This window comes from Pollicipes pollicipes, unplaced genomic scaffold, assembly GCF_011947565.3.
Source record: "Pollicipes pollicipes isolate AB1234 unplaced genomic scaffold, Ppol_2.1 Scaffold_6138;HRSCAF=7277_pilon_pilon_pilon, whole genome shotgun sequence".
Taxonomy (NCBI): domain Eukaryota; kingdom Metazoa; phylum Arthropoda; class Thecostraca; order Pollicipedomorpha; family Pollicipedidae; genus Pollicipes; species Pollicipes pollicipes.
Window position 1 is genome coordinate 29,926,077 of NW_023596818.1, and position 12,327 is coordinate 29,938,403.

General features: G+C 48.2%; 1 protein-coding gene across 1 annotated transcript; it reads left to right on the forward strand.

Moving 5' to 3' along the window:
• Positions 1-6,653: 6,653 nt before the first annotated feature.
• Positions 6,654-11,202, forward strand: LOC119105550 (activator of basal transcription 1). Its single transcript, XM_037229009.1, has 4 exons — positions 6,654-6,673; positions 6,871-7,109; positions 9,746-9,923; positions 10,539-11,202. The coding sequence occupies exons 1-4, from the start codon at positions 6,654-6,656 to the stop codon at positions 10,888-10,890; spliced, it is 789 nt and encodes a 262-aa protein (XP_037084904.1). The 3' UTR covers positions 10,891-11,202.
• The last annotated feature ends 1,125 nt before the right edge of the window (positions 11,203-12,327 follow it).

Consider the following 12,327-nt stretch of genomic DNA (forward strand, 5'->3'; position numbering starts at 1 on the left):
AAACGCTTCACTCTGTTTCCACTTACCCTCTTGCATACTTGGGAGGCCTCTTACTTTTCCCAGGCAGTGCTACCCCAGGGATAGAGCAGTAGAAGCGCGTTACCTTTCCCGCATTCAGGGACTGAAGGGCCCTTCGTTCCCCGCCCGGGCTCAGCCAGCCGACTGCCAATTGGCATGTTCAAACGGCCAATACTTCGGGCCTTCGATTGCCGGCCATCAGGGGCCTGCAGCGCCTTTCGGGACATAAGTGTGTGTGGGGGGGGGGGGGGCACATATGCTTCCTCCTCTCCATGCACGCGCCATTGTATTACAGAAATAGACGCCTGCGGCTAGGTTTCATGTTTGGGTGCCGTATAACCATTGCTTGGCCGCTATTGGCATATTGACTGCCGGAACTAGGTAGATGTTTGGTATTGTCAAGTGTGGTAGTCGAACCGAGCCATGTCGTTGATATACTTCTTGTGCAACCTGACAGCGCAGTGTTCTTTGCTCTTCCGTGATCCGTCCCTCTCTGGACGCGCTTCCCTGTATGTCAGTCCGGGCCGGCATCACCTCGATGCCGGCACCGAAGTTTCAAGCCGGACCAGCACGACCAACGCAGAAGTGCTAGTCCCGGCCACTCGGCCGCAGCCAGCCGGTTGGCAGCCCGAGTCCTGGGGTGCGGGTGGTTACGCTTGTGTCGCACCGCACGGGGGCTCGGGTTGTTAACTGAAGAAAACAAAGGGCAACTACTGCCACATTTTCTCTTTCGTCGCCGAAGACAGTGACGTGCGCGACAATGGCTCTGCACCAGTGCTGTTAAACGCATACCTTTTCGCTCGCCGAGCTCGATCAAAAATCTTACTACCCGTAGTGCAGTCTGAAGTCATTCGTCATGAATGCTTCGACGATGTTCTGTTCGTATCGCTTTGGTTTTGCCAAAAGAGGACTCAGCTACATGCCCCGGAAGCTGTGGGCAACTTTGCTGCAATTCTTTGCCCCTTCGTCTATGCAACTGTCGAACATATCCGAGATTTCGTGGACTGCTTGAGAACCGATATTCCAGCTGGCCGGTGAACAGAACACCATAAGTATTTACCAACCAAATGTTCAACCTGGTTACATGACTCTCGCGTGACAAGATGCATGGAACGAGATTGTACACTTGCCATGCTGGACCTCTTTTCCTCCATCTTTAACTGGGTTACCACATGCTAGAAATCCGGGACATCTACATATGAGACAAATACTGTCGCTGCCAGCGTCGTTGCCTCACAAATTAAAGACGCCTGCATCTGGCTTTCCTACATCTCTATGCCTCACAATCACACTTTAGGACTCAGATGATTCAGCTTTGGTAGCCTGGAACTGTAGAGAGAAGCCAAGATCCATCTGGGAGAGATTTGAAGGCTCCAAAATTCCTGGAACAACAGCTCTTGGGAAATACCGAATTATCCTTTGAATATTATATATACGCCTACTGAATTATTGATGCCCACCGACACATACTCCGAAGTTCGCAATGACTTGGTTTGTGACGGCTCTAAGGGGCGTGAAATTTGATGACCGCTGGACTGCGACGATCGTGACGCCTTCTGGTCCGCTGGATTTCCTTCTGTTCGCCGCCCAGTAGGTAGAGGTCACGCTAATGGCATCTCGAGACTATATTAAATTGAGCACTCATAACACCGAGGGATGCGGGTGCCTCGGAGCCCAACGAGCCTTGGCACCGATAAATCCATTTCTTCGGCTGAAAAACGGATGTGTATGTGTCCACCATATGCCGTATCCGTCATAAAACGTAAAGGGCTGTTCAACCACGTAATTGAACCGGATCGGAAGTTTTCCCCCATGAAGTGGCAAGGCTCTGACTAGCACGTTGCAATTAGCGAACTCTTGCACGTTGCCACAGCGGGTGATTCTTCATGTCACTCGTTTGCTCCGTGGCCGAAGCGTTTGACTGACGTTTGCCGAGATAGCAGAAGCTGAGCTACGGTCCAGGTTTCCACTCGGGCTCCCTCAAGACAGGGCACTGACTACGTTATGTACTCCATTGGCCAATAATTACATAAGAGCCCGTTTTTGACCAATAAAAGACTGATCTTTCGTCCATCCGATAGCTCAGCTGGTTAGAGCACTTGCCTTCTGATTCACCCACCCTTAGCGAGATAAGTTCGAGTCCCTTTAAGCGCCCACTATTTTCTCCTGCCTGGGATGAGATGGATGGGAGACCGATGGTAGTAGCCACGCTAAAGGTCAGGTGATGTTTTAAGGACAGGGTGGCCCGGGCAGGGCATTGCGACATGTTACATCTCTTGCCGTCACATTTGCTGTTGACCTGGAATTTCACAATCGGATGGTGGGGGCATGGCTCACACACCAAGCACTCCTTAGCGAATTTTGTGATCGAAAGGATCGGACTGTTCTTCAACAATTTTTTTATAAGATAGCAATTTTCTCCTCGGCACCTAGAGCACCGTCCACCAGAAACGGTATCTGGCATGCAAATGCCAATAGATAGCTCCACTGTGAAATCTTGAAGTGACGGAAATAAAATATCTTCCTTACGCCTCCATAAAACTGGGAGAACAACGGCTGGCTTCTCCACCATGAAGCTCATCCAACCACACATTATTTCTTGGGCAGTTCCTGAACTCCAAAAACAGAGCAGGTACTGCCCACTAGGGTACACCAGAATGACACGTATTTGAAAACATGTGGGTATTCAGGGCTAGTCTGTTTCTCTGGTTCAAGGCAAATTTAGTGGTGTAACTTTGACCGCAATCCACATATGTTTAAGGATGCAGAAAGGGCGTAAAATGTGTAGTTTTAAGTGATTTTGGTCTACGTTGATTAACATGCGCTTGGGTGTGGGTCAATTTGCCCCTCCCGAAGGATTGTTCAGGATTATTTCCGAGCGGCACGACGTTGCCCGGCCAGACTTTACATAGCTGTGGTCAATTGAGCAGCAGATGTTTTTTTGGTGTCAACCATTTAGATGCATTTTATCTGGCTGCTGACTAGGTCAAACTCAGGTCATGGATTCAGCGAAGGCGATTTCTGGGGCTCGTTCAATCTGATGCAACAATGGAGTGTTGGACGAAGTCATACATTTCTCAGATAGTTTCCCAAGCAACACAAACGTGGAATTAACCAATTCTATTGAGCTAGGGTCAGCTACGAAGGTCAGATTAAGGCAAAAGTCAATTTGCTTTTTTACTCGAGAGCTTGTTGTTTAGCGTAGTTTCTGGCGCTCATTTTGAATTTAATGATAAAAGACCACATCTTATATCTTACCTGGACTTCTTAAAGGTCAGAACAGCTCATTGACCTAGTATGACCCTGGGCAACTTTTTTTCGGAACATACCGCCAGCGTAATCCTTGACGCTGCTTAAAATGCAAAAATCGAAACGGTGTTGTATGATCACCATGCCGCTCTAAAGGTCAAACAAAAGTTCTGACAGTAAATGAACACCAATTACTCTTTGGTTAAAGCAGGTTTCTAGGCTCATGTCGGTTGCATGGGAAGGTCTGGGGGCGCTGTGTACACCAATCTGGATATTGACCTCGTTTGGCCTCATTTGACCCGAAGGTGACGACCTAGGAACCCTAGATTTTGACAAAAGTGAGTCCACATACAGGTCAACACACACCCCGAAATCGATATTTCTAGCTTTCTTAGCCTTTAAATCATCCATCGATGTCAGGCGCTGTAGTCTCCTGATCGGTGTTGGCCGATGCAGAACACTACGCGGTGGGTTTTGAGCGCGCTCTCGTGGTCTTACTCTCAGCGCACCACCAAAGAATTTTCCCTGGCTGACTTATTCACCGCCACACCACCTGCAGCCGGCTGCATTCAGCCATGCGCCACCAGGGGCCATGTGAACAAAAAGTGCTCTCGTCCGACAACTAATTTGCGTTAGCGGCTGATAGTGTTTCCACAGTACTATCATTTGGACGCACGAAAATGTGTATTTTTTGTTACGGCCGTACGTTTAGAAATCGTCACTGACGCTGGCCAGTCCGCATTGAGTGACGCCCTGGCAGGGACTAACCCAACCAGACTGATGCCGTCGCCCGAAGAGCATGCGCCAGTGCCACCTGATAGCCCTGCAGCAGTGCCATCAAAGGCACACGGTCGCACACGCCGCGCGCGACGGTAGCATTTGTTTCCTTACTGCCGCATGTTTGCCTCCATATTACCGGAGGGTCGGCGAATTGGTGTCTTCAGCTTACGACTGGCTTAAGCCACCGGCCCATAGCGCTGCAACAATGTTCTCATCTGCATACGGTCGTACCGCCGCGTACGATTGTACCTTTAATCAACCGCCGTAATCGCTCCGGTACAAATCGCTCCTACCGCCGGACGGCCACCATTGGGTGGCGTCCTTCCAGGCGGTTAAGCCGGTTAAACGGATGCTGTCTCTCAGAGTCTTCCGTCAGCTGACTCTAGGCGTGGGAAACAAACTACGGCAAAATTTTTGAAGAATGTGCTTAATGGATCTCTGCGATGGGGGCCATGCACGCTTGATGCCACTGCCACTGCTTCCAGGCTGGTGCATCACTCTCCAGCACCGGGCCGGGCCGCCAGCGTGTCGTTTGATGTGACCTTTTACGGCGTCTTTTAACGCGTGTGATCGGTCATTTTAACGCGTGTGATCGGTCGTGAAACTGCGGCCCGAGGAAAATCAGCTCCGCCGGCAAACACTGGCCCCGGTCGCCGGCGCCTGATGGGAGCCCCTGCGCCGCGCGGTAGTCAGTGGTGGGCGGCTGTTCTGGGCATCTAAAGCAACCTGTCGTAGATTTCGCCACAGTTGGTCCCATTTGACTATTAGTTGCCATGGATGAGAAAGTACTTAATCGCTCCTAACCTGTCGGCAACCATGCAACGCTTTCAATCAAATCTGCGTACGTCATTTGGTCAGTACATAGAATGAGGCGGCGAACGCACTTCTTACAAATCACCATCAAGTCACGAAAACGTAAAATCCCCTACATTTTGCGAAAATGCTGCTCTGCTGCTGAAGGAAGCTAATCACGCGACCCTGAGTTATGCATACAACGTCAGTGTCCATCTAATCGGATGTTCGACATTTAGGATATGGATATTAAGTGATTACATCTCCAATGCACGCAGGCATTATTCTATTCTGTGTGGGAAGGGAGGAATGTATTTGGCGGTAATGACGCTAAAGAGGGCTTAGGAATGTTGCTTGAAGTAAGAGATATTGGACCAATTAATGTTATACGTTTAGAACGCCATTTACGCTAATCACTCTGCTGTGTATAAATTTCCGTTATTGAGCCCATAGGCGATGGGGACATTGAATTACAGCATGAGGGTTAAATTGGGCAGCTGATGCCCTCTTCATACAAGGGACTACCATTCACACAGTGTGAGGAGAGGCTCCACTTCCCTGAATGCCTTTACTGCGTTACCGACATCGTACAGAAAATATGGTTACAGTATTACTGATGCTTCGTGGAGGCATGTCCCGCCCGGCGAATGAGCTCTTGACGAGACACGGCTCGGTGATGACAAGAGGACACAAATGGAAGCTAACAAAACCTGAAACCAGGACCCTCATTCAGGCCATATATATCGTATTCACTTGGCTTAAAACTGGGCCGACTAAATGCCCCTTTTTCTAGGCGTAGAATGTTTTATCCCCGTAGAAGCAACGCTGGGATGCTTGCATAATGTTGTAAATCTGGACAGTCTGTTCGTCGAAGGCTGTACATGAGTTGAGTTGATGAAATCTTAACTAACAAAATGCCGTTAAGAGTTACACATTTTGACTAATTTTATATTACCTCTACCCCCTCCTGTCGACGCACTAGTTACGTTGGGTGAGAGCCCATTCGCTGGCTACGATGTCATTTTTCATCTGCATGGTTGGTAGCCAGACCTCAGCGTAACATTACACTGCTTACCACCTTGCAAATTTTTGGTAACGCCGCACATTTTTAGAAATCCTACGCCCTAATATATTTAACTCTCGGGTCGTGAATGGCTAGCACACTATTGACATCCTTTTTCTGTACGACACCCGACTGCATACTAAGCACGGTCCTAAATGAGATCGGGGAGCTCGAAGTGGACGGGATCGACGACTGTTTTTTTTTTTTAATTCTTCCTCACCTTTAGGTATGGTAATGTAACATTCGGCTCGACCATGATTGGATGCCCCGAAAGCTTGACAGGCTCCTTACTGAGGCTGCTAGGCTTAAATGAATTACAGTTTTTTTCTTCTTATATACATCTTAAACTTACGAGGTCTTTGCTTTACCTTACTTTTACTTTCCTTATGGTGATCGGGATTTTAAAAGGCTGCTTGGCCTGCCATCCCCGGTCTCTTTGAGCTCCCCTTCGGATAAATGAACAGTCCCAAATTAGGGATGTGATCGGTGTGGGATGTGAAAAATGATGTCTGTCCACTGCATATCGAGCCTGGCTTTAAACTGCTCAACTGAGGTCGACATCACGGCATTTGGGAGAGCTATCCAGTCGTCGACGACCCGCGTGCTGAAGGAGTTTCGACGGACGAGAGCTCTAGCTCGAGGTTTTCTTAGCTTCCATAGGTGTCCTGCTGTCACTTCCCAATTGTGCCTTGTAGGGAACTCCTCCACCAGCAGCAACATACCTACGTGAAACAATTGGAACGCTATAACCATGTATCACCTGCTACGACGGTAGCGCACGGTTAATGGTTTTGCGACGTCAGTTTTAGGTACCGAATGGACAACAAATTCTATTGCGGATATCACTGGGGTCAAAACATCTCATGTTTTGTGCTACGCTAGGCGTACGCATGCTGAAATAGACTTGCTAGTAAAACAGGGCTGCTTTAATACGCGGGCTTGATCAAAGTAGACAAAAGTTCGCGCAGCCGTGCGTTTCGCACATTGCGTTGTGAACGGGGCTCCATTGCCTTAGTTGAGCTCAAATGGAGGCTGTGGGGGAGGGCGCAGGGGCCTTGCCCTAAATTGTTAAAAAATGTTACACCTAAGAAGAAGGTTGGAGTGCTATATCTGGCTTCAATACCACCGATGATGACGGTCACCAAGCTGAGGAACTATTTCAACATGTACAGCGGAGGGAAAGTTGGAAGAATGTTTCTACAGGAAAGTAAGTAGAATGTTACGACCCACTGTTGGGTTAGTCTAACTTTGTAGCATTTTAATGTTAGGTTCCTGGTAAAAATGTTTAAATAGCTCGATTTTCCACCTGAAATTATATCTTTATGGCAATGTTTGTGATAGCAGATATGTTTGTCTGCAACCAGTGGTAACAAATTATGACATGCGACGCAACAATTTTTTTTATTTTTGTGTATACCTCATGAATGCAGAAGCTGATGTGCAGCCTGAAGGCTTATTCTGGTCTAGGTATGCATTGGTATCTAATGTTAAAAAAGAGTGCTGTACATCATTTATCATCTTAAAGTTGGAGCATATTGTAAATAATCATAAAACAGGTAGATTCATGCTCCTATCTTCAAATTTTGATAGTTATGATAGTGAGCTCCTTAGTGCTGCACACAATCATGGTCACATGTGTAATTCATGTGTGGTTACAACATTACTTCACATCAGAAAGTATAAAAAATGTATGGGGCCATGGTAACAATAACAATGCCATGAAATACATTTATTATTGGGTGTAGGCAAGCTTATGCAATAGAGAGTCCAGAAAAGACCAGGACCTAGCCTAAACCAGATTAGCCTAACCTAACCTAACATAACCTAACCTAACCCCCACCCTATCCCCTTCAACCCAGTGTCCCATTGGCATCCATGTCCCATGCCATGTGTATGCATCATACAAAGAAGTTTTGTTTAGCTGCCATGTTCTCATTTTGCTTTTCATTTCCCACCCAAAGGCATCATGTTTGCTCCCCATGTTGACCAATCTACAAATGGTATAGAAGGTTGCCTGGATACACAAGAAACATATTTCATTGGATTCTTGTCACCCTGGCCCCATACATTTTTGTGGTCCTTGATGCGAAGCAATGTTGTGACCACACTGTGTAGCAATGGCACTGGGGCGAGATTGCTGAGTTTGCAGTGCTTAGGTGTCTGCTATCGTAGTTATTTGAGATTCAGGGCAAAAGTTTAGATGACTTGTTTTACAATTATTTACAGTATGTTGTGCCTTAGAAATGATGATCAATGTACAATGCTCTTTTTTAACATTAGGTGCCAATGTGTACCATGAACCTTATTCTTAAGTATCTATGTAGATAGGCATTTTTCTAAGATGGATGAGGTGATGACACAGACCATCATTGTCATTCTGCATATGTGAGACTGATGATCATCCTGCATGAGATTTTGATAATTTTTTGTGGCTTTTTACCTAGTTTTTGTAGTTTCAAGTAGCAAGCTCTTCTAGCGATATATACAGACTGTTAAAACAAGTTACTTCAAGTTTTTGCATGCTCAGAGTTTTTTTGCATGATTATAATCAACATTCATGTTGATGGTGGCAATGGTTGATGTGGTGTGAGTGGTGATATGATATGGCATGATTTTGAGTCAAAACAGTTAAATGTTTCAGTCAACTTAACATGCGCTCGGGTGGGGGGGTCAAATTGACCCCCCCCCCCCGAAGGTTTTTCCTAGAATGGTCTCTGAACAGTGCGGCGTAGCCGCGCCGAATTTAGCATAGCTGTAAACAATGTGTGGCATCCAAAGTTAAGATGTACCTTGTAGGGTCGCTGACCTATGGCAGGTCAGTCAGGCCGTGATTTCAGTGAAGGCAGTTTCTAGGGAATCCTTCAATCCGATCCAACAAAGGAGTGTTAGATGAAGCCATGCATCTCTGAGATGCTTTCTTAGGCAACACAACAGTCAAATGAGCAAATTACATTGACCTAAGGTCAGGTATGAAGGTCACACCGAGGTCAAAACCACTGTGTTTTGTTACTCTAGGGCTTGTTGTATGAGATAGTTTCTGGTGCTCAATTCGAGTTTATTGACAGCAGGAAACATTATACATCTTCCGTGGACTTTTTAGAGGTCAGAATAGGTCATTGACCTTAAATGACCCAGGTCAACATTTTGTTTTAGGAACATACTGCCTAGCATAATCTTTGTCGCTTAGTCAAATGCAAAATTTAAAGCAATAATGTATGATTTTGGTTACCTTGACTTTCAAAAGTCAAACAAGGTCACTGACCTGGAATGAGAATGGGACCTTTTGCTTAGAAACGGTTATCTAGGTTCTGGGGGCACTTTGGAGACCAACCCGGAACTTGACCTTGTTTGACCTTTTTGACCCGTAGGTCATGACCTAGGAACCTGAAAGCCTGACCTAAGTGAGTTCACGCACAGGTCAACAGACCCTGTAAATTTGGGGTCTCTAGCGTCCTTAATTCCCGATATCTCGGGGTCAATTGACCCCCTCCCCCCCCCCCCCCCCACCCGAGCGAAGCGTATCTAGCCGGCCACCCGGGCGCGTGTTAAAGCATAATCTCATGAGTTGATATTGATAGGCTGCCTCCAGTATTTGAAAGTCCAGTGATGTGCCACTGTGTGCATAAATCATTTGAACATCTTGGTTGGCTGATCGTGATGTTGCTTGTTATGCATACTACTTTATTTTTATGCATTTCAGTAATCATTCATTTTGCAAGTTCTTCCATCAATATCAATAGCCATATAACATTGCCAGCAGGAAGCAGTGTTATGCGTATTCTTCTAATGCTGTGCATAGTCCGACTTGTTCATGCATAACTGTTTAACGTATGTGTTTCTCAGAAAATAAGAAGATGAAGAAACAAAAAGCAGGCAAAAGGCTGTATACAGAAGGATGGATTGAGATACTGAGCAAGAAGTCAGCTAAGGAAATCGCATCTCTGATGAACAACCAGCCAATTGGTGGCAGCAAGAAAAGTAGATGGTATGACTACATATGGAACATAAAATATCTACCTGGGTAAGTGTTTATGTCTCAGATGTTTTTGGTGCCTCGCTATCAGGTCATATCATATTGGATACTGGTTGAGTTTGTAATGCATACAGAGATCACATCCATATGTACATGGCGCAAGTTTCTGTTTATGGCAGGACCAACTATTCATTTGCAACCCACTAATTGCCACCAGGATGCCCAAAAAAGGGCCACACAGTGTCTGTCAGTTGCACCCTGCCTATTCATAGTTTGTGTGTGGCTGATATGATGGTAAACTGTAAAAATGGGGTGAAATAGCTCAGGGAAAAGATGTAAAACACATAGTTGACTGCATGTTTTTTTATTTTTGTGACAACGAATGTGCGTATGTGTGCATGTAGGTGTTTGTGTATGTGTTGTGCGCAAGTCATCTGGTGAAATACCAAAAGCAGAGCAGATGAGAATGGGGTCTTGTTTCTCTGACACACTGCAGGCTGAAAGTTGGCTAACTTACCCAAAGCAAAGCAAAGTTATAACCCTGAATGCCTCAGGCCATGCTATCAGGCAGTGATAACCAATGTCACTGTGTTGCTCAGATTACCGCGCATTGTTCTTTCCACGTTTAAGAACGCTACCGTGACAGTCCCGCACTGCCGCCAGGTTCAAGTGGGCGCATCTGAACGAGCGCATGCGTTTTGAGCGCGCCGTCAAGCAGGACCGACTGCGCACTGAGGTCGCCCTGGCCAAGAAGGAGGCCAACTTCTACCGCGAGAACGTGGAGCGCAGCGAACGGCAGGCACAGCGGCAGCGTCTGCGGCCCGAGGGGACGGAGTCGGCCGCCGGGCAGCCGGCCGGTGCCCGCAAGCCGCTGCCCTTCACACAGAAGCTGACCACGGCCGAGATCCTGCGGCGCAAGGGGCTGACCGAGGGACGCGAGGACCGGCTCGACACGATGCGCACGCTCGGCCTGTTCGGTAACAAGAGCGCGCCGCCCGAGGACGCCGGCGAGTAAGATGGCGCCGGCAGCAGCGCCGGGCCCGCTGTCCGGGCTGGCCGGGGACCGCTGGCGGCTGGTGAGAGCGCCGGGCGCAACAGTGACGCGCGGGTAGCATCGCTGACGCTGTGGTGGTGCGGCGAGGCCCCAGAACGGGCAGTCTGCGCGGGATGGCGCACTGGGGGCCCGTGCTTGCGCAGGCCAGGGTGGCCCCTGGGTGTGGCGCGGGTCACGCGGTGCTGGTACCTGCCGTGGCTGTGGCAGATGGGTTGGTTTCCACTGCTCAGCCATCGGATATGATCTGTGAACACTGCTGCGTAAAACATGGAAGTCTGCATTTTGTTTCGTAACGTCTGGACTGCAGAGAAGGTGGGTGAAGTACAATGACTGTGGCGCTTGCTCCGATTATTTGAAACTGCAATATCGTGGCCGAGGGGCATGGCAGCATGGCTGAAGAGTGGTCGGTTGGCATGGCAAGCATTACATCATGCCAGTTTCTGACGGTAGAAACGAAAACCAGTGACGATTCGCGTGATGAGAACGAAAGCCATTTCATGTTTATTGAGAACCGGTTGACACCGCGCAACGCTCCCTTTGCCGATGCAACGGCCCAGCGATTGTCGGCAGGCAATCACCGGCACGAAATCATATCAAAACAACATGCTATAAAAACGACAGGTATCACAAAGCACTGATACACGAATACCATATGTACAGAGCCGAGCAGTCGCACATCGCAGCGCTGCACACCAGCCCACTTGCTTGTTTCATCTAGTTCACGTACACTCAGCTCATTCATGGCGTCAGAGAGCCGGTTCAACCGGCGTCGGCCGTTACAATGCCTGGGTGGCTCCAATCATAGCCACGCGCGAGCGCAGTGATGTCCGCTGGGGTTGTCGCTGCATGCGCCGCGCCAATCGCCAGGCTGCACTTGGCGGGAATCCGCGTGACGTCACATAGCATGCACATACGCTGGACCTCCTCGCACGCCTGTTGATTTGAGCCACCTTGTCGACGGAGCGTCGGGCTAGAACCCGGAGTATGTGAAGCTGGTTCTTTTCTATCCGGTTGGCACAGAGCACCACTACGCCTCTCTTGCCCTTGACACGTGAGGACACGTAGGCGCTTGTGAGCCGCGGGCTATCGTCGAAAAAGGGCACGGTCGATCGAAATAGCCAGTTAATAGCATGGACGCGTTTTTGGTGGGTGAACATACGTTTTACCTATTATTGAGCTTGGCTACATGGCTTTTGTTCTGTCCCCCAGGACATCTGGAACGTCGTGGCTCAAGTAACTGTTCTTCACGAGGTTGCTACACCACAGCGTACCTCATAGTCGCTCATTGAGTTTTTCCTCAAACGCAGTCAAGTAACCAAGCCAGCAGCCATGTCTCGACTGGTAATGACGAAATTGCTGTCAGGTTCCGCAGGCGAAAAAAAATGCATGAATGGGGCC

What these genes read in the sequence shown, in the direction of transcription:
- LOC119105550 (XM_037229009.1), top strand. Translation starts at nt 6,654, where the DNA reads ATGTATCACCTGCTACGACG. An exon ending in AAGAATGTTTCTACAGGAAA is followed by an intron (nt 7,110 to 9,745) that starts GTAAGTAGAATG and finishes TGTGTTTCTCAG; the next exon opens with AAAATAAGAAGATGAAGAAA. An exon ending in AACATAAAATATCTACCTGG is followed by an intron (nt 9,924 to 10,538) that starts GTAAGTGTTTAT and finishes CACTGCCGCCAG; the next exon opens with GTTCAAGTGGGCGCATCTGA.